Source organism: Rhinichthys klamathensis, unplaced genomic scaffold (genome assembly GCF_029890125.1).
Source record: "Rhinichthys klamathensis goyatoka isolate OS25496 unplaced genomic scaffold, OSU_Roscu_1.1 h1tg000566l_1, whole genome shotgun sequence".
NCBI lineage: Eukaryota > Metazoa > Chordata > Actinopteri > Cypriniformes > Leuciscidae > Rhinichthys > Rhinichthys klamathensis.
Window position 1 is genome coordinate 826,530 of NW_026607032.1, and position 27,218 is coordinate 853,747.

Below are 27,218 nucleotides of genomic sequence, written 5' to 3' on the forward strand. Positions count from 1 at the left end.
AGCTGCCAATAGAAACCTGCCTCCGTCAGCTACAACACGGCCGCACTGTCCGACGCTCCTTGATCTGGAAAACGGGACGCCCTGTCCGCTGTCCCTGTTCCGTGAGGCAAAAATCTTGGAATATGTTGAATAAAAAGTTGTGGTTGTAAATTTTGCATTGCTTTATGGTTGGGGGAGAGTGTGAAATGGCACTTCCTATAGGTCCTGTGACATTCGGACGCTAAACCGCAGAAAGTAGCACTAAAACACTTTTGTACGTCAGACGACGATGTTGTTTTTAATATATATGCTAATGCCGCCTAAAGGAAAATAAACCAAGCCTGGTGAAAACATTGAGGTATCAGGTTTCAGATTGGCGTGGTGGTGATGCGGAGGGGGATGTAATAGGGTCGGGTGAGGAAAGGACAAGACCCTCAGCTGTGCAATTAGCAAAAAGACATGAAAGCTGAACACTTGTGGTAAATATGCTTCACCGCAAGAGAGTGCAGAAAAAGTTAAGAGTTGGCCCAGGCAAACCAAGTAAACATAAAACTGTGCAAATAAAGTTTTATGGTGCCAAAGCGATCCCAGGAAAATATTATTCTTTGTTTGGTGTAAACAGACAGCAGCACAGGGGTGTGTGTGTCCATTTACACTCATTTCAAAGCCTAGCTCCCAAGCACTTCGCTGTCTACAACTCATACACAAATATCAGCCCTTCAATTTGCTCAAAGTTCTAGATGTAAACATTTTTGTTTTTGTTTTTAAGAAGCCATGTTACATTTAAGCACTGTCAGTGGTTCTTTACTAATGCACGTCCTGTATTATTTTTTTATGTAGAAAAGTATTTACTGCTTGACATCTAGTGTTGGGGATGGAGAAGTTTACACAAGACGTGTTCTTTAGTTCTAAAACTGCTAAATGGAGTGCAATGGAGTAGAACAGATCTCGATACCCCTCTAAAATTTGGACTTGAGGGGCGGTCACACTACGCTTTTCATCCATTGACTCCCATTCATACTCATACGAATGCTGGAGAGAAACGCAAGCTCATGCGCAGATGTTTCACAGGTTTGGTAAACTCCAACCTGCAAATTCTTACTATGTAAAGCCGTGTGACCAATATAACCAATAAGTCACGTCATGCAGTGTTGCAGGAAAGTGGAGTAGATTGTATGATCTTACATTTTGGATTTGATATTATATTTGTTATGTGTTGCATTTATGTTTTTAAAAAGACGCTGTGACGTCATATCACGGCCGTTGCAGTGTCGGAAGAGGTTTCGCAACTTTCATATGCTCAAAGTTTAATCTGACCGTGGCTTTAGACATCTTTTAAGACTTTTCAGATGTTGTTTTGTTTTGATGCATATGTGCATAAACCAATATTTAAAGCCAACAAAAATGACTTTCTAAACAAATGTTCCATGTCTTATTGTGAATGATTCATTGGTCCGTGTTATTCCAAAGAAATCACTGTAAATTTTAATCAAAATGTAATAACTTGCTCTTCCTCTGAGACAACGTTCATTTTGCGCAAATAGCTATATAGTCATTGTTTTAGCAAACATCCGGTCTGGCTCCATTCTGGTATGTAGTGTCCACATTTCACCATTCATGTTCCACCCTACATGATTTCTTGTTGAATATTCTAAATTATGGAATTAAAATGGGTTATTGACAGTGAATTGGAAAGCCAGAAGTCAAAACTATGTGAACAGCCCCATAAGAATGGTTTGGTTAGGACTGGTGGTCAGGCGATTATGGACTTTGTAATATCCAGTCAATGTTAAATGGTCATTTATTTGACCACAAAAAACACTTTTGTTAACTCGCTAAGTAGAAGTGGATATTAACCAGTATGACAGTCTCAAAATGTAGTTTGGACATTTATGTGTGTGTGTGTGTATGTATGTGTATGTATGCATACGTGTGTGTGTATATATGTTTATATATATATATATTTATATATATATTTATATTTATATATCACACCCTTTTGTGCGATTAATTGCATACTTATCGTGAAATCAAGCAAATATCTTTTATCTTGTTTAACGTGTTTATTTTGTCATCATTTGCTGGATGATTCTCACAAAGGTGTATTTTCTGCAAGGCAAATTTAGGTGTCTTTCCAAAAAAGGACAATTGGAGACTCCAAAAGGACACCAAATCACCAAATGATATAAGGAGTCCTCATAAATTTATGCATACCAAAACACCCATGAAAACATTGTAGAACAAAACTTCAAAATTCAGTGTGCAGTATATGTGTGAGAGCTAGTTTACATTTTAGACCTGTCAAGATGTGATACTGAGCAGAACCACATGGAGAGCCCAAAAAACAAACCTAAACTACCTGTCTTGACCTGACTGCATTATATGTCTACTAAAGCACACAGATCCATTCAGAATTATGAAACACTGCAACATACAAATGACAGATAAAATCTTTATCCTGAATATGTGTGGAAACGATGTACTGAAATGTGTCTGTGTATAAATACAGTTTGCAATCAGTGCTTCGAGAGCACACATACAGTTTATTTGCAGATCAATATAACGGACTCACACTACGACTGAATGAATAATTCGATAAAATTATTTTTTATTATTGATAATTGTCGCTTAATGGATAATTAGACTGAAAACTTTCCCAGAGTTTAGCGGCTTAAAATGATCTGATCGCAAACAGAGAAGTGAAATTGGGTTAAAGGGTTAGAATAGAAATTTCCACCTAGCAGGGTTACATGTGCTTGACCATTGTAGATGCTCAGTGGGATAAACTCCCGACTTCCAAGATCATCTAACTGCGTGACGCAGCTTCATGTACTTCTGTAATTTATTTGCTGAATTTGCGTTAAATTATTTTAACGCATGCAATAACTTTGACAGCCCTAAAATAAAATATTGTATATATAAAATGTGGAATTTAATGCGTCCTTGTTATAAAAGTAAGCAAAAGTAATATATCTTTAAACAAATGAAAATGATGTGTATATATATATATATATATATATATATACTTTTTTTTCTTCATTTGTTTAGAGAAATAATACTTTTGTTTACTTTTATAGCAAGGATGCATTAAATTGATAAAAAGTGATAGTAAAGACAAAATACATTTTTATTTCAAATAAATGCTGTTCTTATTCATCAAAGGATACTGAAAAAAATTTTCCACAAAAAAAGATCTGCACAACTGCAACATTGATGATGATAATAATAAGAACTTCATAAGCACCAAGTTAGCATATTACAATGATTTCTAAAGGATCATATGACACTGAAGACTGGAGTAATGATTCTGAAAACTCCGCTTTGCATCACAGAAATAAATTACATTTTAAAATGTATTAAATTCAAAACAGTTATTTTAATTTGTTATAATATTTCACAATATTATTTTTGATCAAATAAACGCAGCCTTGGTTAGCATGAGAAACCTTTCAAAAACATGAAAAAATCTTACTGACCCTTAAACATTTGAACAGTAGTGTGTGTGTTGTTTGTTGTATGGACATTGAAATGACACTCATTCTCTTCCCCGCAGGTGTAACATCCAAGGTAGCGTGATCTGCAACAACGCAGTGATTGGCCGCGGAGCCGACATCAAGTACTGTCTCGTGGGGAGCGGCCAGCGTGTAGAGCCAGAGGGTGAGAACGCTGCGGTCCAGCGCTCGGCGCGTTACACTACACGCACAAAAACACACACTCTAAACTTCTGTAGTTCCGCTGTGTTCATTTTAAATCCAGCCTTTTGTGTTTGTGTTTATGTGTGCACTCTCACGCCCATGTCTGCCTTTTCGTTTGTGTGATCTTGTGTGTGTATGTGCGTTTTAATCTGTTTTAATAGCATATTAAAACCTAAGCTTGTGTGTACAATTGAGCTTTATTTTTTAATATGCTTAATCCTCGCAGTCTTAGATCACTGCAAGGTTTGTGTGCGTCTATTTGTGTGTGTGTGTGTGTGTGTGTGGCTTCAGGCTCTTGTATTCCGGGTGGTCCGCGCCTGGTCTCTAACCTCTCCATCAATGACAGTGCCTTAAGGCGGCCCTAAGATGTCCAGAGGCTGCACAGTCTAATTGACTGAACAACAGGGTGTTGCTGCCTCGACTGACCCGCTCTAACCCCTCCCCTGAAACATTTCTACATCTCCATCCCCCATCCTTCCATCATCACTCTTTAGCAGGACTCGATTAGTTGGCCATAACCTCTAAAAATGCTTAGGCTTATTGAAGTGCTCCCAGAAATCCCAAATTACAAGTTAGACCCCCTGTACTTCCCCCGACACACACCCGCCCTTAGGCTTCAGCACTTTAAGCGCAGCAAGAAACCACGATTCAAAGTTATCCCAGAAAAACCCAGAGCAGAGGTTAATGTAACCTATTATTTAAAAAGCATTGCTTATAATAACTGCAATAAATTCCCTCCAGTAGCTGAGGTTGACACTCGCTCCTTTGTACACACGTTAAGTCAAAGAAAGAAATTAAGTTCATTAAAGAGTCGCTGCTTGTTTTTGATGTGTCTACCCTTTTGAAATCAAAAGGCTGATTTTCCTTTGAGGTTGAGCAAGAAAATTGAAAGGTTAAAGAGTTGAGCTTAAATGTTATGGCAGATTTTGTGCAGCTATTCAGAGGGTGTAATGTTTAAAATTTCAAAACTATTTGGAAGCAAAATTGATATTAGAGACTTTGTATAGCATATACTGTGATCGTCTATCAGCTGTTTTGAAAAATTATTTATTAGTTACTGTATCAACAATATCAGTCTAACTAGGCCCATATTGGAAGGAGACAATATCAAGTCCCACCCCCCTCCCAATTCAAACAGTGGGCTTTTTTCAATGACGGATTACAAAAGTGCTTAGCAGTTGAATCTTATGAAAACTTCCAAGAAACGATGTCATATTTCACCCTAAAATCAAGAGAAATTATATATTTCTTTAGGAAAAACATAATTTTAGTACCATTCATGTGGAGGGGGAAATGCATTTAATAATCAAAATAGTGTAATTAATTTAGATTTTTTTTTAAATAGTGTAATTCATTGTTAATGTGCAGTTTTTATTTATGTATTTATTTATTTATTTTAATGTTGGGATTTTATACATATATTTACACAACCATTCAGTAGTATTTTTTTAAGTCTCTAATGCTCACCAAGGCTGTGTTTATTTGATCAAAAATACAGTAAAACAGTGATACAATTAAATATTATTACAATTCAATATGCTGATTAGCATTGTTTAGCATTTATTTGATTTAGAAATCTTAGCAAAAATATTTCTAATGTTTCTAATGTTTTAAATTTCTAATGTTTCTGTCACTTTTGTCACAACTTAATGCATCCTTGCTGAAAAAAGAATGATTTTCTTTTAAAAAAAAATCTAACTGACCCAAAAACTATTCTGTATACACTATACTGTCCAAAGGTTATGTTCTTTTATTATTATTATTTTGGGTGAAGTATAACACACAGTTCTTAAATGATGTTTAAAATGTTCTTCTTCTTTTTTCATCTGAAAAATAATGGCCTATACTGTTTAAGTTGGTTTTGTCTGTCTCTGATTTTGGCCTAATAAATAATAAAGTGCTAATATTGGTCAATACCTGGACATTTCCACATGAGATCCGCCAGTTTTCAGTCTACATTTTATTTTAATGTCTGATTACACTTAGAGCATATGCAATTCTAGATTGAGAGCTTTTGTATGAAAACGTATGTTACAGACAAATCCATCAAAAGTATTGTCAGCTATAACATAAAAATTGTCGGGATCAGTCATAATCAGTACATGCAAAGATTTGTATTTACTTGTAGTTTATATGTTCCCCCCACATTGGACTCTGGTACACTTGTAACCTTTTTAAACAGCTGCTGAGTGATTAGACGACTCTTAGTAGACTTTATAGTTGTTCCACTATGGTGGTCTAATACAGTCAGCTTCACACACACTCTCTCTTTCTCTTCCGTCTCAATGTCTTTCTCTCATTCACTCTCACTCTTTCTGTTCCCGTCCTGTTTACCGCTACTGGCTGTTCGCGTGTGTTAGCCACAAAGGAGTGATAGACATCTCATAAACTCTAGCCGAACACTTTCTCTATAAGGTCCTGTGTTCCCAGCATCCTTGTCCTTAGGGGATCGAGCGTGTTGGGTTATGGCTGCTAAAAGCGTCACAGGTCCTGGAGACGGGGTTGTACGGCCAAGACCACCCGGCCTGCCGCTTGGCACCGTGTTGTAAGGTGCAATGGATTTGCAGGTGCTACGGAGGCTGATGACATGTACCTTTCCTCAGACTGTTTAGACTCCCTTGTTCCAACCTTCTCTCTTTGTGTTCGTCCCTCTCGCTCGCTCTTTTCTCTCTCTCTCTGGCATAGCACGCTCTATTTGTCTTTCCCCAAACTCAGAACACAAAAACAGTCTTTTGTGCGGATTCCTTCACACTAAAATATGTCTTTATATGGATCATTAATCTTGCTCTCAAACGTTTAGTTTGGAATAGCCACATTCGGCAAGAGGATATCATCCTTTCTAAGCGAGTGTGTATAAGCCTGACACATTTGTAAACTGTTTGCTTGTCAGTATGTGATGGAATGGCCCACAAAGGTAAACTCTAGATATATATATTTTTTTTTTAGTTTAAACTTAAGCTACAGTATCTTTTGATTCATTGAAACAGTCATCATATCAATACAATGCTGAAGCGACTCGTTTGAATTAAAGCAGAGTTTTGAATCTGAACAGAACACACAGCTCATCTCCTTTGAGGCACGGCAGATGCCTGACAACTCACTCTGTGAATCTTGTTCTGTCCCCTCACAGCTGAAAGAACCAATGAGGTCATCGTTGGATCAGACCAACTCATGGAGATCTAGAACCCTGGAGATGGATCACAGGCTTGAAGACGCCCAGATCAACCTGCTTCCATGTGCATAACCCCTGCACAGGATCCATTTTTTACATGTCCAAATAAAAATGGATTTATTTATCTCAACACTTCTGGGTTTTTTTCTTGTTTTTTTCTCTCTCACCGGTTTGGTATGTGCAGTCGCTTGCGAAAAGTACCATTTTAAAAATGTATACCATTTTAAAAGTGTTAAAATTAAAATAATGCAATCAATTTAATGTTATTATTATTATTATTATTATTAATAGTATTTTCTTAAGTCATTTTTATTATTAGTATAATTTATTATTATTATTATTATTAAAATCCAATTGTTAATATTAAAATGTAATTGATGTTAATTATTATTTTTAATTAATTTAGTATTGTTGTGGTTGTTATTAGTGCTAATGTTAATAATAATAATAAATACACTTAACTTAAAATCTCATTATTAAATCTCATTATTAAAATATAAACAAACATTTTGTAAGTAATGATAAAATAAAGAACTGACATAATTACTGAATACAAATTACATTTAAAAAACAATTGTTAGTAATGTAATCGATTACATTACAGGTTTTGGGTAATTTAATCGGACTACGGTACTTTTTTGATTACCTTTGACCTACTTATTTATAACATTGATTTGAATAGTATCATACTTTTTGTTGACCAAATGAAGTGCATTAAACATTACATCAGGGTTTAGCGAACTAGGTTTTGGGAAGGAACAGTTGATTTATAAATGTATGAAAAGCTTAATTAAATCAAGTTAAATTATAAAAAAACAAACAAAAAAACAAAGATTAAATATTTTAATTGTTTATGCTATGCAGCGCCTCAATTTTCCATGTAATTATAGGCGCCTGACTATAAAGAATTAGGGAGAATCAAAGAATTCTGAATAATTTACTGCCATTTTGTGATTTAATTATAATAATTAATCATGTAATTAATAAAAAACGTAACTTTATTCTGATTATGAGTATTTTAAAATGTAATGTAATGTAATTACAAGTATTTAATTTCTGTATTACTTACTCCACATTACATTAATCAGTTACTACCCAGCACTATATATATATATATATATTTCATGATATTGGCGTGGTATTGCGTTCATAAATCTGAGTTATGTGGTATAACTGCATATAAAGTGTTAGATATATTGAAAAGATATATTGAAATTGTGGTTGGAGTTGTTGATCTTGGTGGGTGTCTGTGTAGTTTGGTTGTGGTTGTTTGTCCAGTGGATATCCCATCACCCATCTGCGTGACCACCGTGACTGGGACTGCATGCTCTGGTGCTGAAAGGAACAGATAACCACAATGGGGATAAGTTTATTTGTACACAAAAAGACTGAAAGAAATGGACCACCCAGTCAGACAGGGACTACTAACAGTTTCTTTTACTCTCCAATACTTGCAGGCTTTCACAAAATGCCTAAAAGGAGCACTTCCTAAAGATTTCCCTCTTTGCTGTCAACGATTTATAGCATTCCATCACTTGTGCATCTCTTAAATTACAGGTCCCAGGTTCCCTGGTGACGATGGATTCAGAGCCTGAGGAAGAAGCTCTGACTCTCTGTGTGATTCATTACTATTCCAACTTATTGTTTTTAGGGCCAATCCGAGTCATTTAGTGTCACCGGTGGAATGATTGCACGTTCAATGTCTTCAAGCGGAAGCTTTGTTTTGGGGCGTATTGAAATAGTTCACAGTGACATCTCTGTCTTTAAATCCATAAACTAATATGTGTATTTATGAGATTGTCACTGTTCCATTCGTCCTCCCTTTTCTCATTATGATTCAAGACTTTTGGCAGATTAAGCTTATTGCGATCCCTCAGTAGTGTTGAGGTACATCCCCCCCAAATAGTGGCTTAATAAATTTTTTTTTTTATATATAATAAATTTTCCCCTGCAGACGCATAATGTTTATAAGATTGTTTGGTCCTATGATACATTGCACACGTTAAGTAGAAATGAATTAATTAAAATCCCCAAATGCCCCAGGCCCTCTCTGAATGCATGCTAATACGAAACATGTGTCCTCCATTTTGTCAGTGTGATAACTAATCAGATGTCGTGCCCTTTGCCCCCTCTCGCCGCAGTGTCCGCGCTCGGACCACCAGACCTGGCTCAGGAGATGTGGCAGCAGTTGTTTTTCAAAGGTTTGTATATTTAGACAAAGCCTCCCAGAGTTGGAGTCCCCATGGCTGTGTTGGTTTGGAGCTGTGCGGAGCTGTGTTCAGTGTCATTCCCCACCCTTTGGGCCAAATGTGACAGATGCTTGTGTTTTCCTGGGCCTGGGATCAGATGTCAGCTGACAGATCATATATCAGGCCCACCTTGCTGTCTGTGTAGCTTCCAGCCTGGATTTCTAGACCTGTTTGGAAGCAAGCTGAGGTTCAAGATGACTCAAACTGAGTCAAACACGCCATTTAAACAGGTATTTTAAATGTATGCGTACACACACTACTGGGGTCAGTAATCTATCTGTCTGTCTGTCCATCTACACATTTATTATTTTTAACTTTCTATTCCTCAAAGAATTATGAAAACAATGTAAAAACATTTTCCACAAAAATATTAAGCAGCACAAATTTTCAACATTGAAAATGTTTCAGTATTGAAAACCAGCGTATTAGAATGATTTCTGAAGGGTCATGTGACACGGAAGAATGGAGTAATGACTGCTCACAGATCACAGGAATACATTCCATTTTAAAATGTTTTAAAATAAAAGGAAAAATGCACTGACCTCAAACTTTTGAATGGTAGTGTTTATATTGTAGAGACCTTACAAAAAATACAATGGTCTTACTGAAAAAATTCAATATTTTACAATTTGATCCATTTATTATTATTATTATTAATAAGAAAATAATTCTTCAAAATATTTTATAAACAATTATTTGTAATGTAGAAACATTGATTTTTCTGTAAAGCTGCTTTGAAACTGTATTGTGAAAAGTGCTATACAAATAAATGTGAATTGAATTGAATAAAAAATGTGAAAACTTCTGAAATGTGTGCGTGTCTAGACATATTTCAGATGTGTTCACTTTTTTCTTAATTGTTTTCTCTTTTAATTATTTCTTTGCCCTGCTTTTTTGGCATTATGAAACATATTACCACTGAGAAGTATTTTTCACTGTACCAATGCCAAAAAAGCATGCAAAATAAATACAAGTGTACATTTAAAGATGTCGTGGAAGCTTCTGTTTGAGTATGCAAGCTGCACTGTAAACCAAGACACTAATGTGAACAGGCCTGTGGGTAAATTGCAGTAAGTACTGTAGCCTACTTGTGAGTTGTCATAAATCATAGAGACTTGGTTATAGCTATGCAACTTGTTACATCCAGAGGTCTTAAGAAGTATCGTGTACCATGAGAGCCAGTGACCTGATTGACCAAATGACAGGCACAGTCGAGCCCTTTGCTCTGAGGGACTGTATGAATGTGTGTGTGTTTTGGGGGTCGGCGGTGTGTATAGTCGGTGGGGAGGGGTGGAGAGATGGCTGAAGGCTTGAGCATGGTGGAGGGTGGTGAGAGGCTCGCTGGCCACCCAAGTGGCAGAAAACCTGCATGTTTTCTGCTGACCCCTACACATTAACAGAACACTTCCTCAATTTGTCTTCTGTGTTCTTGAGGCACAAACGAAATTTCCTCTCTTTTTCGCCTCCTTTTAAGACGCCGCATCCCCCACAAGCCTCCTGCAAACCCTCACGCCCACCTTCAGTGCACACACACTTAACAATTAGTACTTTCTTACTGCTGAACAAAGACAGTATGGAAGCTGTGTGGCCTGTAAAGGCCAATAACCTCTATGACATGTGAGGGACTGCGCGCTCTTTGAAATGAACATACTGGCTGCTTTACAACGCTCCCCAGGACGCTCGCTAAATAACATCGGAGCTTGTTTATCTCGCACGACCCCGGCGATGTTACACCCCTGTGACTGGTGGCTCTGTTCCTTCTGTAAGGAAGCCATAGACTAATCAAAACACTTATCAGATTCTCAAAGATGTAGTTAAAGCGCTTCTATGCAAACGGATTTGTAATCATCCAAAAACGGTTAAAACGTTGCGCTTGTTGAGTCAAATTTGGAGCAGTGATATCAGAGAGCAGATTTCTACTTTTGTGTCATGCACCTGCACCCACCTTTTTGGTTTGGATGTGCACAATTTCTGCAATTTAGTCATTGGATTGAGTATGTTTGTAGTTTTAGACAAGGCTTGATTCATTATATTAAATACATACAGAATGTATACATGCACTCCAAACGGGATTAAATAAGTACAGAGATATCAGTAAGAAAACAAAGGGGTCTGATTTCATCTTGCCACCTGCTAGTTTTGTCCCAACAATACTCCTGTTAAAGGGCCACAAACAAAGACGGCTGAAAAAGTTTTTTAAGCGAGCCATTCATTACGATGACAAAGGGCAAAGAAATACATTATCATAATTAATCTTATCTGTAGCTGTGGGTGGCGGGTCTTTTCCTTTTGAGACTGATGGACCCTTACAATGCCAACATGTACACATCAGTGTGTCACAAAGCACTTTGGGGGCTAAGAATATTTTAAGCTTTGTAAACATTTGCCAAACAAGTCCTGAATGTTAGCTGGAGGCTAGTGTCGCCCCATGCTTTTATCCACATCAAAACAGTCAGCCACTGGCAATTTAAATACAAAAGTTGACTTCCTTTCTTAAGGATATTTCCCGAGCACAATGGCATCTAGTATCTCTAGTTGTGTGGAAAAAAATCCACATTGCTTATTTAATGTGAATGGCTGTGGCAGAAACATTTTTGTCAAATGTTAATATTAACGCCTAAACATGTATCAAATATAATATTGCTTTTTTTCTTCTTTTGGAGTCATTTTCTAAATTAGAAAAGATCCTGGCTTTGAAATATGATAATTGTTACTTACAAAACATGTATTTTTTCCTAAATATTAGGTTCAGGTTCACAAAAATGCCATGTGAATTATAGCACTCTCATTGCGGTAGGTCTTTCTCCCTCTCTGTCCATGTGTATATTTATGTATACTTTTTTATGTATACTAATTTATGTATTCTCCATATGTAATTGTAATTGTAATTGTAAATATGTAATTATTTATTTTTTTATATAATGTATACACTTATTACCTTTTTATTGTAACTGTATGAAAAATATATCCTTTTGCTTGGCAATATTGTAGTACAACTGTCATGCCAATAAAGGTATATGTATAAGTGTATATATATATATATATATATATATATATATATATATATATATATATATATATATAATGGTATTGACGCCAGTGAGCATCATTACCTTCTGATACCATATATCAGAAGGTAATGATGCTCACTGGCGTCAACTACCATTAGAAGCTACTTGTCTGGTTGTTTCAAAGCAATTCGTTCATGGTGCTGATGCCTTTATAAGATAAATAAATTCAGCTCTGAAGCTTTTGAGGAAAATAAACACGTCTTTGCCTGCGGAGCCTCTCAGCTGTCGTTTGATAGCCGTGCTTCGTTCTTTCGGAGCTTACCTTTACACAAGCAGGAACGGGCTTTGGCCGTTTATGTTTAGGGGCTGTGTGATGGCAGATTTCTGGACAGCGCATGGTCATCTCCCCAGTTTATTTATCCAAGGCCTCTAGACCTCGGCCCGGACCTCCCTCAGTTTGTTAGGCTTAAAGGGGCCCCCTACCGCATGGAGCAATTCCTCAGATTCCACATTAGCTCCCATTCCCAGCTGCCCTTACCCTCATCAAATTAAACTATTTCGAGAAATGCGCTCGGTGTTGCCATAGTATACACGCATACATGCCCTTGTGCTTTCCCTTATGTCAATAGTTCTTTATACTAAAAAAAATCTGTTAAAGTACAACCGTATTAAAGTAAATAATCGCTCATACGGTGATTATAGTTTGCACAAAAGCAGGGCACTTGAACTCTTCTTATCAACTTCTGTATAACACATTTGAATATGACACACTCTGTGTGTCTATGTTGAGTTTGCATATAATTTGTCTTGAATGTTCTTTTTTTGCTGACAAAAAATGAATAGAATTACTGTTGTTGCATCAGTGTGCTTAAGTTCACCAAATCTGTGCATTGCTGTACAATTGAATTAATTGAATGATTTAATTGAATGAATGATCCATTAATAATTGAACCAATCATCTCAAACAATCTTGTTTATCACTAGTAGCCTTGGAATGGACTTGACCCTGCCATTATGCAATATCTAAAACCCACTATCCTAGACCTTAGATCATGTACTAATGGTAGATATAAAGAATGACAAGTTTAACTGCTGTCCTAAATAGTCAAAGTGGTAACAATGTGCATTGTTTGTTGTCGTTTTTTTTTTTTTTTTTACCATTTTGACTTTAATTAAAGAAAAACTCTTGAGCAGAAATATCATGTTAAATGTTAACTTAAATATAGCCAAGTCCTGAGTGTATCATTTAGCACACAAGGAAAATGTGCATTTCTTTTGACATTGATTGCTTTGTTTGCTAAGCTCAGCAAACAAAGCAAAAGCAAAAGATACATTTACTACAAGTGAGTAATTGTTTTTATTCAAGCCATTTTGTTACTCATCAAAATCCCAGAATCAGTGCATTTGTTCATCTTTATTATTGTGTATTTATTGTTGCAATTTTATTATAAATAATACTATTTTATTACCTTGTTCCTATTATTTTATTGGTTTTCCTACGTTTTTGAAAGTAGCCTATAGCTATGTATGACTGGCCAGAGCAGATTAATTTGTAAAGTCTCCCTCTGCATCCGACTGTCAGTATAAAAGAAATGTGTGGCTGTAGTATCAATAGATGGCCTGTGTGATAGCGTGTTAAAATACGAGCTGAGGCTATTGGGAATGTGCAGAGCGGAGCAGCAGTGCAGTGAAAGAGCTCCTCTAGCACTTCCCCCTCCCGGCGCTGATGTGAGGGGCTGCCTGCCTGGGTGGTCTCCCTCTCTCGCCACTTTGGTGAGCTGTTGCTTAGCAGCTAATAATAGGAGATGTTTGCAAAGTAATTTGCCTCTTCCTCGGCCAATGAGAACCAGAGCACTTTTCCATCAAACCACCCTTTTCAGGCTTTGCAAAGGGGCTACCTCTCCAAGTGTTACTGCAACAGGATCAGAGGTAGACTGGCGGAATCCGCTCGCGACTTTCTTCTGCTTTAAAACGAGTTACGCGCTATAGCTGGACGAATGAAGACCGAAGGATCTATACGGATTCGAGCACATAATGTTGGGATGGAGTTGGAAGACTTTGGCTCAAGGAAAGACTAGAGAATATTTCTTAAAGCTGAACCCGGTGGATGCGCGTGTGGCAAATCTTGGATTATTACTATTATCGTCTCTGCCTAAAGCACCGCGTTTGTCTTTAACTTTCTTCTGCGCTTTTTCTGCCTCCCGTTTGGACTATGGCCTCGGATCCCAGAGACCCGGGACCGGCCGATGGTGTTTTAGGAGATTTACCCCCAAGTTACACACGCTCTCCGCCGCCTGTGAACTCAGACCTCATCCGAAGACCCAGTTACTGCCACGCCGCTTTTGCGTTAAAACAGATTTCTAAGGTGACAAACGCTTTTCCGTTGGAATATACACAAATACGCACTGCGTTGTTGTTGTTGTTTTTCGTGTATTCGTATTTCAGGTAGCCAGTGAACTGTTAATTACGTTCTTTAGCGTAGTTTTGGAAGTGTTGAAGGGAATTTACTTCTCTTTTTAGGCTATAGTGAGAAGGAAATCATCAAAAGGCAACATTTACATCTCAAAGCTTATTAGGTGGAAATCGTTTTAGAGGGCGAGTAAACGACGCTAAATATGAAAGTATGAGTGCGGACAGCGACTTCTATGAATGAGAGCCGAGTCTCCATTCATTTAGCTCTTCAGTCCGCGCGTTTTGAGTATTTTTCACGTTTAACACTTCTCTAAGCTGCCTCAGAGTTCAGCCCGGTTGGTCTAGATACAATATAGCGTGTTTGTTTGACAATGCGCGCTTCCTGCTGAGGAATTCACTGATTAAGTTTGATCTGACAAAGCATCAGTGAAGCGCATGAACGCTTGGCTATGTGTCAAAACTCCCATGAGTGAAACCAAAACATGTCCAGTTATAGGCTACTGCAGATAGGACTTCCAGTTACAGGACACTTGTGAGGTTGTTGCAAAGTCTGGATACATGAATTAAATTTCTGATATTTTTAAATGTAATATTAAATGTTTGATTATTTAATAGTCAGCTAGAAAATGTGAAATCCCTGTCTTTGTCACACGCTGCTGTGTTATAACAGAAGAACCAAGTATTTTGAAATAGTTAAACTTTATAGAAACACATGTTTGACAGCTTTTATTTGAGGTTACATGATTCTATATGTTTTACCATTCCACTCTTTAAGGCTAAAGCTTTTATATATGTTGTATGATATATTGTTAAGTATTATAAAGTTCGCCATCTTTCTTAACAAAAAGATGTGCACTGAATCCAGACCAGATGAGAAACCCGAGGCCTGTAATACACTTAAACAATTTAAACCCACTAAACTCGAAAACAACAAGTTCATTGAACATTTTAATTTAATTGTGACAAATAAAATTGAAAAATTTACAAATTACAGAAATTATTGCAACAAGTTAGATAGAAACAAATATATAACAAAATGACAAACATTTTTACAGGCCTATGAAGCTCTCCAACTCATGCCAGTTGGCATGTCATATAGGAACACGCATGAAATTGTTGAGATTTTAGTGTTTACTATAGGTTAGGGTGGATTAATGAGAAAACAGTTCTGATATTGTCACACTGGTATTCAAACTGAATTTTGAAGTAATTCGCTTATTGTTTTCAGTTGGTTTGCTTTGTGTTTGTAGTCAAACATCTTTTACATTGTCTGCTGGACAACAAATAGACAGTGTCTCGTTTAAAAATGTCTTACAAGAAGAAAAAGACCCTCTCTTCTAAATATTGATTTGTGCGTTGTCAGGACAGTTCACTATCCTGGCAGGGCACCGTGTGTTACAACTGATCTAAAATAGCATCACTATACATGTGAATAAGTGTTCCTCTCTTGTGTCTCAGGGGAAAGCTGTGGGACAGAAAGCACCACTGTGGATTCGGGCGAGGTTCCAGGCTTTTCTCTTTTCTCTGGGCTGTCACATCCAGCGACACTGTGGAAAAGTCCTTTTCATTGGACTGCTAGTGTTCGGAGCCCTGTCTGTTGGTTTGCGGGTCGCTGCCATTGAAACGGACATTGAGAAACTATGGGTGGAAGGTGAGTCCAAGCTTTCATGTTTCGCTATGTGGGTGGGTTTTTGGGGCTGATCGGTGTGGAGATCTGCAGGATCAAGTTATTTGTGAGCTGTATGCTGTGACTTTTCACTTTGCAAAGTATCTGACACTGTTTTACATAGTCCTTTTTAATGCAACTTAATTTTAGATCTCTCTCCCAAACAATTTGACTGTCTTTGCTTAGCTTAACTGATTGAAAATGTGATTGTTGTGCTGTTGTCAGGCGATATAGACCTAGACCTTGTGTGGGCTTCTGATATGAAGTTTTGGGATCTTTGAGCGGACATAGACCGTGGCCTCTGGAATTCCATATCTTCTGTCACGCACACGTAGCATTCTTTTTCCTAGCGCATGCAAGCCTTCTCTTGTTCTCTCCCCATCAGCCTATATTGTTTGCGGTGGGAGCTGTGCTTGATGTTTTTCTTTTTCTCCCCTTTCCCGTTTGACGTCCTTTCCGTGCACCTCACTTATCTGTGCATTTTCAGGCAGCTTTATTTGGTTTTCACACTGCCAAATTCCTTCTAAGCCCCCTAGGCTTTCGCCACACTGCTGATCCCCTGCACAGATGGGCTGTGTGTGAATCGTTAGCCATCTTTGAGGTGCTGACCCTCCCCCTCATGCTCGCTGTGTGGTCCTTCACTATTCTTGGATTCCATTCAACAATAAAGGCACCCCCCTTTACCAAAAAAAAGTGAATACAGCTGAAGTTTACCCACCTGTTTCACACACACACACAACATGCACACGCACAAGGGGAGTCGTTATTTTGTACTTTTGTAGTTTTACTTGAAAATAAAACATGTTCATGTTCATGCTCAGCATTGGTTTATTTAAAAATAAATGGTAGTACCTTATATATAATAATGGGGTTTTTTTTTTGGTTTTGTCTTTTACAATATCATAGTCAGAAAATATGGCTTTCAGCAAGTAAGAAGGCAAAAAGTTTATTATTACTTTTGAAATATTCAGAACTGTAAATGTCGCGATATATGAACTAACGCTGTCCGGTGGGAACATTAGATGGAGTTTAAACCAAAGGGAGTTGTCAGATGTTGGCAGTGAAATTTGTGTTTTAATGTAAAGCAGGCATAAAGCATGGGGCTCCTGGAGTGAAACGCCAAAGTGCTGAAAAGGAACGCTGTGCCTTTAAGAGGCAGTGCCTGTGTTTCTAAAGTTTCTGCCTGTGTTGTTTCCCCCAATAGCCCATTGACAAAGCTGCTCTGGGTTGAATGGGGAGTAAGTGGTATGGTAACAAGGAGAGGTTAGTTCTCACACACAGGCACACACATTCACTTCTGCACACATACACATAAAAAGTCACAGGGACAAACAAAAGAGTTTTATAATAGGTCGTGTGATTGGGAATTGAATTTAGAAAGGTCTCTGGTGCTGTTAGTGATTGCTAAATAGTTGCATATATTAAGAGGACTTTCCAGTGACCTGCCAAGCCTAAACCTTTTATCATAAAATTAATATGGCAAAGGCATTGCTCCATTTCAAAGATTAAGGATAGATAGGTTACATTTTAAACGTTAAAACCTTTTTGTCACAAAAATTTGAATCTGTTGTTTTTGGGGGAGCTATAAAGAATAGTAAAGCAGCCAGGGCCTGTGGATCTCACACTTGCCCAGCTGTGCATTTTGGAGAATATGGCTCCTCATTACTTACCCCTGAGGCGGTGACTGTCCCTCTTTCACCTCTGCTCTAGCCCCCACCCAAATGACACACAGGCCACCAAGTGTCCATGTCCTCAGGGACCACCCGTAATTGCTTCCGCCTTCCGTCAAATGATGTTCAAAAGGCAGCAACCTTGTGTTTAGATGTCTTATAAAAATGAACCTACAGTTTAGGAATCGGGTTTAGACAGCCTGTGAAGAATACTGTGTGTTGTCCATAAAAAAAATTAGCCATTGAAGTCAGAATGTAGATATATCTATCCAACCTGGCCTACAATACATCAGAGTGTTTATATCTGACTATGAAAGTTGTATGGTAATTCATTTCTGTTTGTATTTTTGTACATACAATGAAAGACAGTTGAGACATTCTTCAGAATATCTTAGTTTGTGTCCCAGTTAAAAAATGCAAGACAGAAAGCTTTTTGGGTGAGGTATCCTTTTAAATCATTGGATAATTCTTGGGAAAGTGTGATTTCGTTTGCCGTGTGAGGCGTGAGAAAGAGGTGATAAAATGAAATGTAGGGTGACGGTTTGGGGGCTGGTGAGAGAAGAAACATTCTAGAATCTACAGCCTAAATTACTCATGTTTTCTTCTTATGTGCAGTGTCGGATTGCAGAGGGGAATTTGTTTGGAGAATTAAGAGAGGGAGAGAAAGGATTGAGAAAGTTGTGTTTTCATAGGAGCTGAAGTTATTTCATTTGGTTTCTGACACCAAACTGAGTTGTAGTACCACATCTTCTTTTAATTGTGCGGATTTTAATATTTGATTGAGTTTTTTAGAGCGAATGATGAGGAAAGCTTTGTCAGTGACAAGTTGCCTATCGGTGTGAGGCTAAAAAAGCAGACTTTGATATGTGATTATATGCTTGAGTAATGCTGGCCTAAAGGATTGTTGGCATTTAACCGTCATTGCAAAAATGTGTGTCGGGCTAAACAAACGGCAAACTTTTTCAAACAGACGGACATGTTTATGTACTCGTATACAGTCGTAACTTAATTTTTCTCATCCGTTTTGACACTATTTCGGTGTGCCTGACAGATGTTTACACACAGACAAGCTGTACAAACATTACTAAAAAGTTAAAAAGTTTACCCAGATATCTGGGTAGCAGGCCTGTTTGAGTTTTATGAAGCCACCAGGCAGTAGAAGAGAGGAATAAAGAACATATACACATTGCATGAATGACCTTGGCTTGTCCACATACATGTAGACTGGTGGAACTAGCACAAGCCCAGAATTTATACAGACACATGTGGACAGTTCAGTGTTAACCCTTTATAGGGCACTCATTGAAATACTTGTAAATTCTAAATTTCAACCATAGAGTGTTATTGGAGGATATTATAAGACTCCTAAACGTTTGTGAGTAAAAAAAAAAAAAAAAATTTTTAGGTTGGAAATCAAGGGCAATGAAGTTACCATATATGGTTCCTCGCCAGTCTAGGGTAATTTTTTCCCCTTAAAAAGTGTATATATAAAAATATAATAAAAACACATAAACTTGTTACAAACATAAAAATATTTATTTAGGAACATTTTAAATTATTATTAGGAACATTTTAAATTAAATTACACCTCTTGGCAGAGGGGCCTATATTACTCTATATTACTATTAAACTCCACTAAGACAACTACATTGCCAAGGTCAAGTACACTCTCCTGGTACGCGCTTGCACTTAAAGGATGTATTACATCTCGTCCTGTGTTTCCTGAAAACTGAATATCTGGACAAGTCCAGTGACTGCTGAGAAAGATCAGCTGACGACAGGGGAAAGTCCTTGTGACGGCATGGAGAGACAGCTGGCAGGAGGGAACAGACCCCAATGGGACGGTCATGGGCTAGCTACCCATGGCTGTAGTTTCCATAGCTTTTGTAGCATATGGAAACACCCGCTATGGCTACGAAAACACAACAGAAGAAAATACCCTCAGAGTCTGCGAGAGCGAGGGCGCAAGAAGACTCATCGGCTGACACTATGGTAACAGACCCTGGACCGGAATCGACTACGAATGGAAAAAGCGCAGACCAGGAGAGCACCACAGGAATTGTCGTATCTACATCTGCAGCAGGGCACCGCACACTTCAGATATGTGCCTGCGGATGGAGGAAAGTAACGTCATACCATGGGTTGAGGATTCATCAGGGGAAGAGAAAGTGTTTGGGAAACCAGAGACAGGGGCCTCGCATTGACTACCTTCTGCTGAAGGAGTCAAGTCAGTCGAATGAAGCACAGCAACCGGACCTAAACCACAGCTTGCAGTGCATCAGCACCACTGTCATCAAGGAAGTACCCTCAAGCACAGAGATGGCTACATCACAGAATCCCACCCAACTTTCCAGACCCGCGATCGAGAGGAGGTTGGTCGGGCACAGACCACGAGTGAAATGGCCAGCTGCTGCCGACAAGAAACAGTGGGAAGCAATCAACAGCGATTTGTCCCTGACCTTAGAGCAACTTAAAGGCACTGCGGAAAAGAAGTTGGAGAGTATGGGGGACATCATCCACCAGTATGGAGCAGAACGCTTTGGTATACAAGAAGGGAAAGGCCAGAAAAAGTCTCCAACTGCGACAACCTCCAGGAGGCAACAAGAGATCAAGCGCCTCATCCAACAGAGGAGGCAACTTCGGAAGCAGTGGAAGAAAGCCTTGGAGGGGGAAAAGGAAGGCATTGAGGTGCTTCAAGCTGACATCAAAAACCGATTGGCATCCCTCCGCAGAGCAGAAAACCTACGGAAACGCAGAAGGAAAAAAGAAAGATCTAGAACACAGTTCTACAAAGACCCCTTCAAGTTTCTAAAAAGCCTTTTCATTAGAGAGAAAAGTGGATCTCTGAAGGCAGCAAGGAAAGACCTAGAAGATCACCTAAAAGCGACACACTCTGATCCAAAACGACATGAACGGATGACCATTCCACCAGACATCCCACCAATCAACTCTCCAGAACACCAGATGGAGACTGGTCCTCCAACCTGGAGAGAAGTGGAAAAGACAGTACAACGGGCAAGGGCGGCATCAGCACCAGGTCCTAATGGAGTCCCATACAAAGTATACAAGAACGCGCCGCAAGTCCTGAGGTTTCTTTGGAAGCTCATGAGAACAGTGTGGCAGAGGAAGATGGTGCCCAAAGTGTGGCGTAGGGCAGGAGGGGTCCTGATCCCAAAGGAGAAGAAGGCGGAGAACATCAGCCAATTTCGGCCAATATCCTTACTAAATGTAGAGGGTAAAATCTTCTTCAGCGTCATTGCTAAAAGGATGTCCGAATACCTTCAAAGAAATAAGTACATTGATACATCAATACAGAAAGCAGGAATCTCAGGCTTTTCTGGATGCTTGGAACACTCTAGCATGATCTGGCACCAGATCCAGACCGCAAAGGCAAGGAAAAAGGACCTCCATGTTGTCTTTTTGGACCTTGCTAATGCCTTTGGGTCAGTGCCCCATGAACTCCTGTGGGCCGCCTTCACCTTCTTTCACATTCCGGACACTATTACCACCTTGGTTAAATCCTACTTCCAAGACCTGCAGTTCTGTTTTACCACTGCTGATTTTACTACGTCTTGGCAATCCTTGGAGGTTGGCATCATGGCGGGATGCACCATCTCACCCCTGGCCTTTACAATGGCAATGGAGGTCATCATCCGGGCGTCAAAATGGGTAGTGGGTGGGCAGCGGCTTGACTTGGGCACTCGCCTTCCTCCCCTCAGAGCTTTTATGGATGACATCACTACTCTGACCACCACTGCTCCATGTACCAGGAAGCTGCTCGGAAAACTGGAAGAGAACATCAGCTGGGCTCGCATGAAGATAAAGCCATCAAAGTCACGCAGCATCTCCATTGTCAAGGGGGTGCTCTCTGACTGCAGATTCTTCATTGGAGAGGAGCCCATCCCAACAGTATCTGACCAGCCTGTTAAGAGCCTTGGAAGATGGTATGATGCCAGCCTAAAGGATAAAGATCAGGTACAGCAGCTGCGGAAAGAAATCAAAAGTGGACTCCAGGCTATTAACAACACTCAGCTCCCTGGAAGATTGAAGGCCTGGTGTTTACAGTTTGGCCTTCTTCCCCGAGTGCTGTGGCCCCTTACCATTTTTGAGGTCCCAATCTCAACGGTGGAGAAGTTGGAAAGAGGAATCACAGGCTACATCAAGAAATGGCTTGGAGTGCCTCGATGCCTTACCACCATAGGCCTCTACGGAGATTGCGCCCTCAAACTGCCCCTCACCAGTCTCACAGAGGAATTCAAGTGTGCTAAAGTAAGACTCCAGATGACACTGAATGAATCTCGTGATGCAATGGTGAGTAACAACGCACCAACCTTGGTGGCAGGCCGAAAATGGAGTCCAGCCAGTGCGGTGGAGGATGCAGCAACCGCTCTGAGACTTGCGGACATTGTGGGGCATGTCCAGCAGGGAAGAGGAGGCCTTGGGCTAACAACTAGGCTACCAGCCTGGAGTACAGCCACGGCACCAGAACGGAGGAAATTGGTGGTGGAGGAAATACATCGGCAGGAAGAAGCAGCAAGGTGGACCAAGGCAGTTTCCCTTGGTAAACAGGGACAATGGACACGTTGGGAGAGTGTGGAGAGGAGGAGGATCAGCTGGAAGGAATTGTGGAGCATGGAAGCGAAGCGAATCAGCTTCATCATCAGGGCTACATATGATGTTCTTCCAACACCTAGCAATCTCCATCAGTGGTTGGGTGAAGATCCAGGATGTGCCCTCTGCTCCAGACCAGGTTCTCTCAAGCACATACTGACCGGGTGTAGAGTCAGCCTCACCCAGGGACGTTATACGTGGCGTCATAACCAAGTCCTTAAGATCCTCGCAGCCACCCTGGAGAACAAACGGACTGCTTCCAACTCCCTACCACCATCAGCACCCAATCCACTGCATATCAACTTTGTCCGCATGGGGGCAAAGGTAGCCAGTTGCAGGCCCACTTCTCTGGAGCATGGTCAGCTTCGAGGGGCCTGTGACTGGAAGATTCTAGTGGATGTTGGTCAGCGGCTCGTTTTTCCTCCAGAGATTGCAATCACCACACTCAGGCCTGATATAGTTCTCTGGTCCCTCTCTCTGAAGAAGGTCTTCATCATTGAACTCACTGTACCCTGGGAGGACTCAGTGGATGAGGCATATGAGCGAAAACAACTACGCTATGCTGAGTTAGCTGCTGAAGCACAAGATCGCGGATGGAAAACTGAAGTCCGTCCAGTGGAGGTGGGGTGCAGGGGGTTCGTGGCAGTGTCTACCACCAGACTGCTTGGAGACCTGGGAATCAGAGGCCAGAGTCTGCGCCAGGCCATCAAAGCAATGTCTGAGGCAGCTGAGAGAAGCAGCCAGTGGCTGTGGATAAAGAGACAAGACTCTTGCTGGGCTCCAGCTTGATTAGGTGATTGGGGGATACACTGCGGGGACTTGATCACCCCCGTAGGGCCTTCCTCAGCCAAGGATGTCTAGTTATAATGGCCGAAACATCCAATGAAGGTTGAGGTGTACTACTGATGATGTGTCCCTCGGATCACCCATCAAGGGAGGATACCCACCGGAAAACTCCACTAAGACAACTACATTGCCAAGGTCAAGTACACTCTCCTGGTACGCGCTTGCACTTAAAGGATGTATTACATCTCGTCCTGTGTTTCCTGAAAACTGGCCTGGAGTGTCTAGGTTGTGGGTGGGTGGGAGGAAGTCAGGGTCTGCCAGTTCATCATCTTCCTCCTCAGAGCCCTCATCATCACTGATGCTGGGGTGGGCTGGCACAACTGTCTCCCTCTTGCCGTAAAAGATTTGTGTAGATAGCTGCAAAGAACAGAGAGTACATTTTTGAGTCAATATCAAGCCCAGTTTGAGTTATTTGTTGAGTAACAGTGAAGTGCAGATCTACTGAAATATAAATAATAAGAAAAATAAGTGAGTAACATTGGACTGGTCTGTCATAATATATGTAAATATATAATAAGAAGTGCAAAATATCATTTTAAGTATTAAAAACTGTTATAAAGGTCATAAAACTGACCAAAACCACACATATTTCAATATCTAATATGGCTTGAAAATGTCTATAAATGTGTTACGTTTCCCACTGGATCACTTTAAAATGTTATTCAAACCTGTGATAACATCCAATGCACTAGTATATACTATTGTCCTACATTATAATCATAGACTTTGGTTATAATGCATTATTTGTAGAAAAAATAACCTAGTACGGCTTTTCTATACGCATAGGGCGTATGTCTAAATATGGTCTTCCTATCACTTGCGCTAATCTTACGTGAACAGGGCGTATGATCAAATATGGTCTCACCATTTTTCATGCTACAAATGTCACTACTTTCAAGAAATCTATGCAAACAACACCTATCTCAACATGTTGCACAACTATTCAACCATAGAATGTGTGAGTTTCATCAACTTACCATTTTTTGTTTTGAAGTTATTAGCGCTGATGTGGGAGTAGGTAGTAGCGCATAACCTCACTTTCCAATATCCGGAACGACACTGAAGTTTGAAATGCTCCGCGCAACTTCTGATTGGTCAGATGCCATGGTGTGACTATCAGTGACGTAGCCTGATCTTCGCTGATTGGCTAGGAGAAATATATGCGCCGCTCATACGACAACGCAAACAGGCAGGGGAGAGTCAGTTTGAATGCGCGATTAAGTTACCAAATATGGTTCCTCGCCCGATAAAGGGTTAAGAGCAGTTATCTAAACAAAAAAGAAATGCGAGGTAAATGCAATAATTCATTAGAAAATACACAGTCTTCCAGTTCTGGTGCTGGATTCAAGAGAAAGAAAGCTCTATGAAGCATTATTGGAGGTGAATGGCAAGCCACAGTACCCCAGCTACATAAATAAACTCTAACTGCTGAGACTTAGACCTCACCAGTAGAAAGTACAAACAAGGCCAGAGTCAACCTGGGTCAGTTGAAAATGTTTACTTCAACCCCCCACTCCACACAGGCCAGCCATCCAGCCCCCATTACTCAAGAACAGCCATAAGAACTGAATGCATCCCTTCTCAGAGTTTAGCAACTTTCTACCCTAAATCAGAGCATTGCCAATTAAGGCTACGCTTACTCTGCCAGAGTTTTCATTCTCTCAACCTAATCAGTTCGTTTGGCATTGCATTTGTTTTTTAACCATTGGGTAGTTAAGAGCATGATGCAGTTCCAAAGGTTGTCAGTGCAGCAACAGAACACGTTTCATATCTAGAATAGAGAGGCAAATCGAGGTCTAGCTCCATGGCAGAAGTGCTAGGGTACACCTTTTAGTTTATATTCTTAAGCTAATGTTACTAGAACAACGCCAGCGGAAGCAGGAGGAGTCCAGACCCCCAAGAAGATGCCCCTTTTGCTGCCTGATTCAGACAGTATTTCTTACATTCAGTCCAGCGAGGGTCATTCTCTTTGATCCATGCTGGAAAAAAAAGAAACTGGTCACTTTTTGGGGAAAAAAGTCTCCTTTTTGTCCTCCTCAACACTTTGTCCTTTTGGTTAGGGTAAAAAAAAAACATTTTCTTGGTACGTGGTGGAAAAGAAATGGTTTCTGGGCTCAATAAATTCATTTCCAGTTTGAATGAAACCAGCAACGTGGAAAATTTTTGCCTTTCACCGTGGGATGAATGTATGTTTCAACCACACATTAAGCTGCATTAGCAGCCAGTGGAGTGCCTAATGTGGGTATTTTTCACAGCAGCCAACACTAGGGCTGATTAGCATAATTAGTACAGGGAAGGCTATACATATGGAAATAGCCAGGACCTAAATGCCAGAACCGGTGGAAATTTATGTCAATGCTGACAGAAGTATCAGGTCTGAATAGGTGTTAGCTCAAGCATAGTTTTAGTGTTCTTGGTTTGTTTTTAATATTTTTACCTGAGTTACAGTGCATGATGTGTATTAGTTTTATCATCAAGGCCAAAAAGTTCTGTCAGAGAGATGCACAGGAGGACATTCATGTGTGCTTATGCATTTCACACAAATAGACAAGCTATGAAGCCAGCTCTTCCTCTCTCTCTTTAGCATTGTTTTATCTGCTGGGAAAAAACAAGGTCCAGCTGCTTTTGTAGTGAGTTTCTCTCTTAATTTTTTTTCTTGTTTGTTGGAAAACAACTGAACGTGACTGAAAATTAGGTTGACAAAGACCTGCATTGAGTCTCTTGGTGGCCTTGAGTTAGAGCTCATAGAGGCAGAGGTGGATCAGTCTCCATCTGCCACTGTATTGGGGCGAAATGGGGTGGTTCTCTCAGTCATGGTCAAGCTATTGAGACTCCTTGTGATTAAGAGTAGCAGTGAAGCTGAAATGTTTAAAAAGATTTGCACTTGAGCCAAATCTATCCTTCTTGTCTTTATAATGTGTCTGGAAAGAAGAGGAAGAAAAAATCAAACAAAGAGCTTGGAATGGACATTATGGGGGCTTGACGGGACCAAGGCGAAAGAACTGGACCGGCTTGTTTTGTTCTTGGTGGTTTCATATACTAATGTGTGTGGAAGAAAAGGGGAAAACAGAAAGAGAGAATGAATGTGTGTATGAGAGAGTGTGTGCGTGGGCACGCACTGGCACCCGACTGTGTATCTGTGCTCTTGGATTTACTTGGGTGGTGAAAACAGGTAAAAATGTCTCTTTCAGCACTCTTCCTTGTGGGACTTCCTCCAGAACAGCGTGAGTCCTTTCAGAAGCCTCTTAATCCCTCTAATCTGGCCCACAACACTTTGAAGGTGGCCTGTCCTAATGGAGAAAGCACTGGGTTTCAGACCTTGTTGCTTATTGGTACTGCACCATATTCAAATGCTCAAATCTTGACAGTAAAGGCATATTTTTGCGTGATCTTTCAGTTAATTTTAACATGATCGTTGTTGTAACCAAGCGATTTTTGTTCTTAACCTTTTTTAGTCAAATCACATTTTCTTGCTCCCCTTCATGCATCAATATGGTAACCATAACTTTATTTTAGGTCAATGTAAGCATGCAGTTGTGGGTGATATGTTACAGAGCATTGGATAGGCCGTGCCAGGGTGGACATGAGTGAGATTGGAGCGGACAGGGTCCACTGGCAGGGTGACACCGGGGAGCAAGTGGCTTCTTCTCCATAGTTAATTACGTGTCACTTTCCATACTGCCCACTGGGAGGGAACCCCCTCACACCAGCTCATTTTGCTGGTTTGCTCCCGGTTGGGACCTTGAGACAAGCTAGCTGAAGCTTGCTACCATTGTGTCACAGCCAGTTAGGGCAGACTGTAGATTAGCTTCAGCTTTTTATTTGCTAGATAGTATTTACAGGATCCGCTGTACAACTATCTAATCTGTGAGACATTGAGGCTGGTTTCCTTTCTGGCTATGTTGGG

General features: G+C 39.9%; 2 protein-coding genes across 3 annotated transcripts in view; both read left to right on the plus strand.

The window, feature by feature from the left end:
* The window catches only part of eif2b3 (eukaryotic translation initiation factor 2B, subunit 3 gamma), a 44,700-nt gene extending 37,724 nt beyond the window's left edge, over positions 1-6,976 (plus strand). The window contains exons 11-12 of the mRNA XM_056239521.1: positions 3,533-3,636; positions 6,805-6,976. Coding sequence (XP_056095496.1) covers positions 3,533-3,636; positions 6,805-6,857 — 157 coding nt within the window. The 3' untranslated portion in view covers positions 6,858-6,976. The remainder of the gene's footprint in view (positions 1-3,532; positions 3,637-6,804) is intronic.
* A 1,928-nt stretch (positions 6,977-8,904) lies between these two features.
* ptch2 (patched 2) overlaps positions 8,905-27,218 on the plus strand; it is a 37,463-nt gene continuing 19,149 nt past the window's right edge. The window contains exons 1-2 of one of the 2 annotated variants that reach the window (XM_056239477.1): positions 8,905-9,325; positions 15,977-16,169. In XM_056239477.1, coding sequence (XP_056095452.1) covers positions 9,089-9,325; positions 15,977-16,169 — 430 coding nt within the window. In that variant the 5' untranslated portion in view covers positions 8,905-9,088. Of the gene's footprint in view, positions 9,326-13,852; positions 14,472-15,976; positions 16,170-27,218 lie in introns of those variants that run through there. The other variant, XM_056239478.1, reaches the window with a different exon arrangement.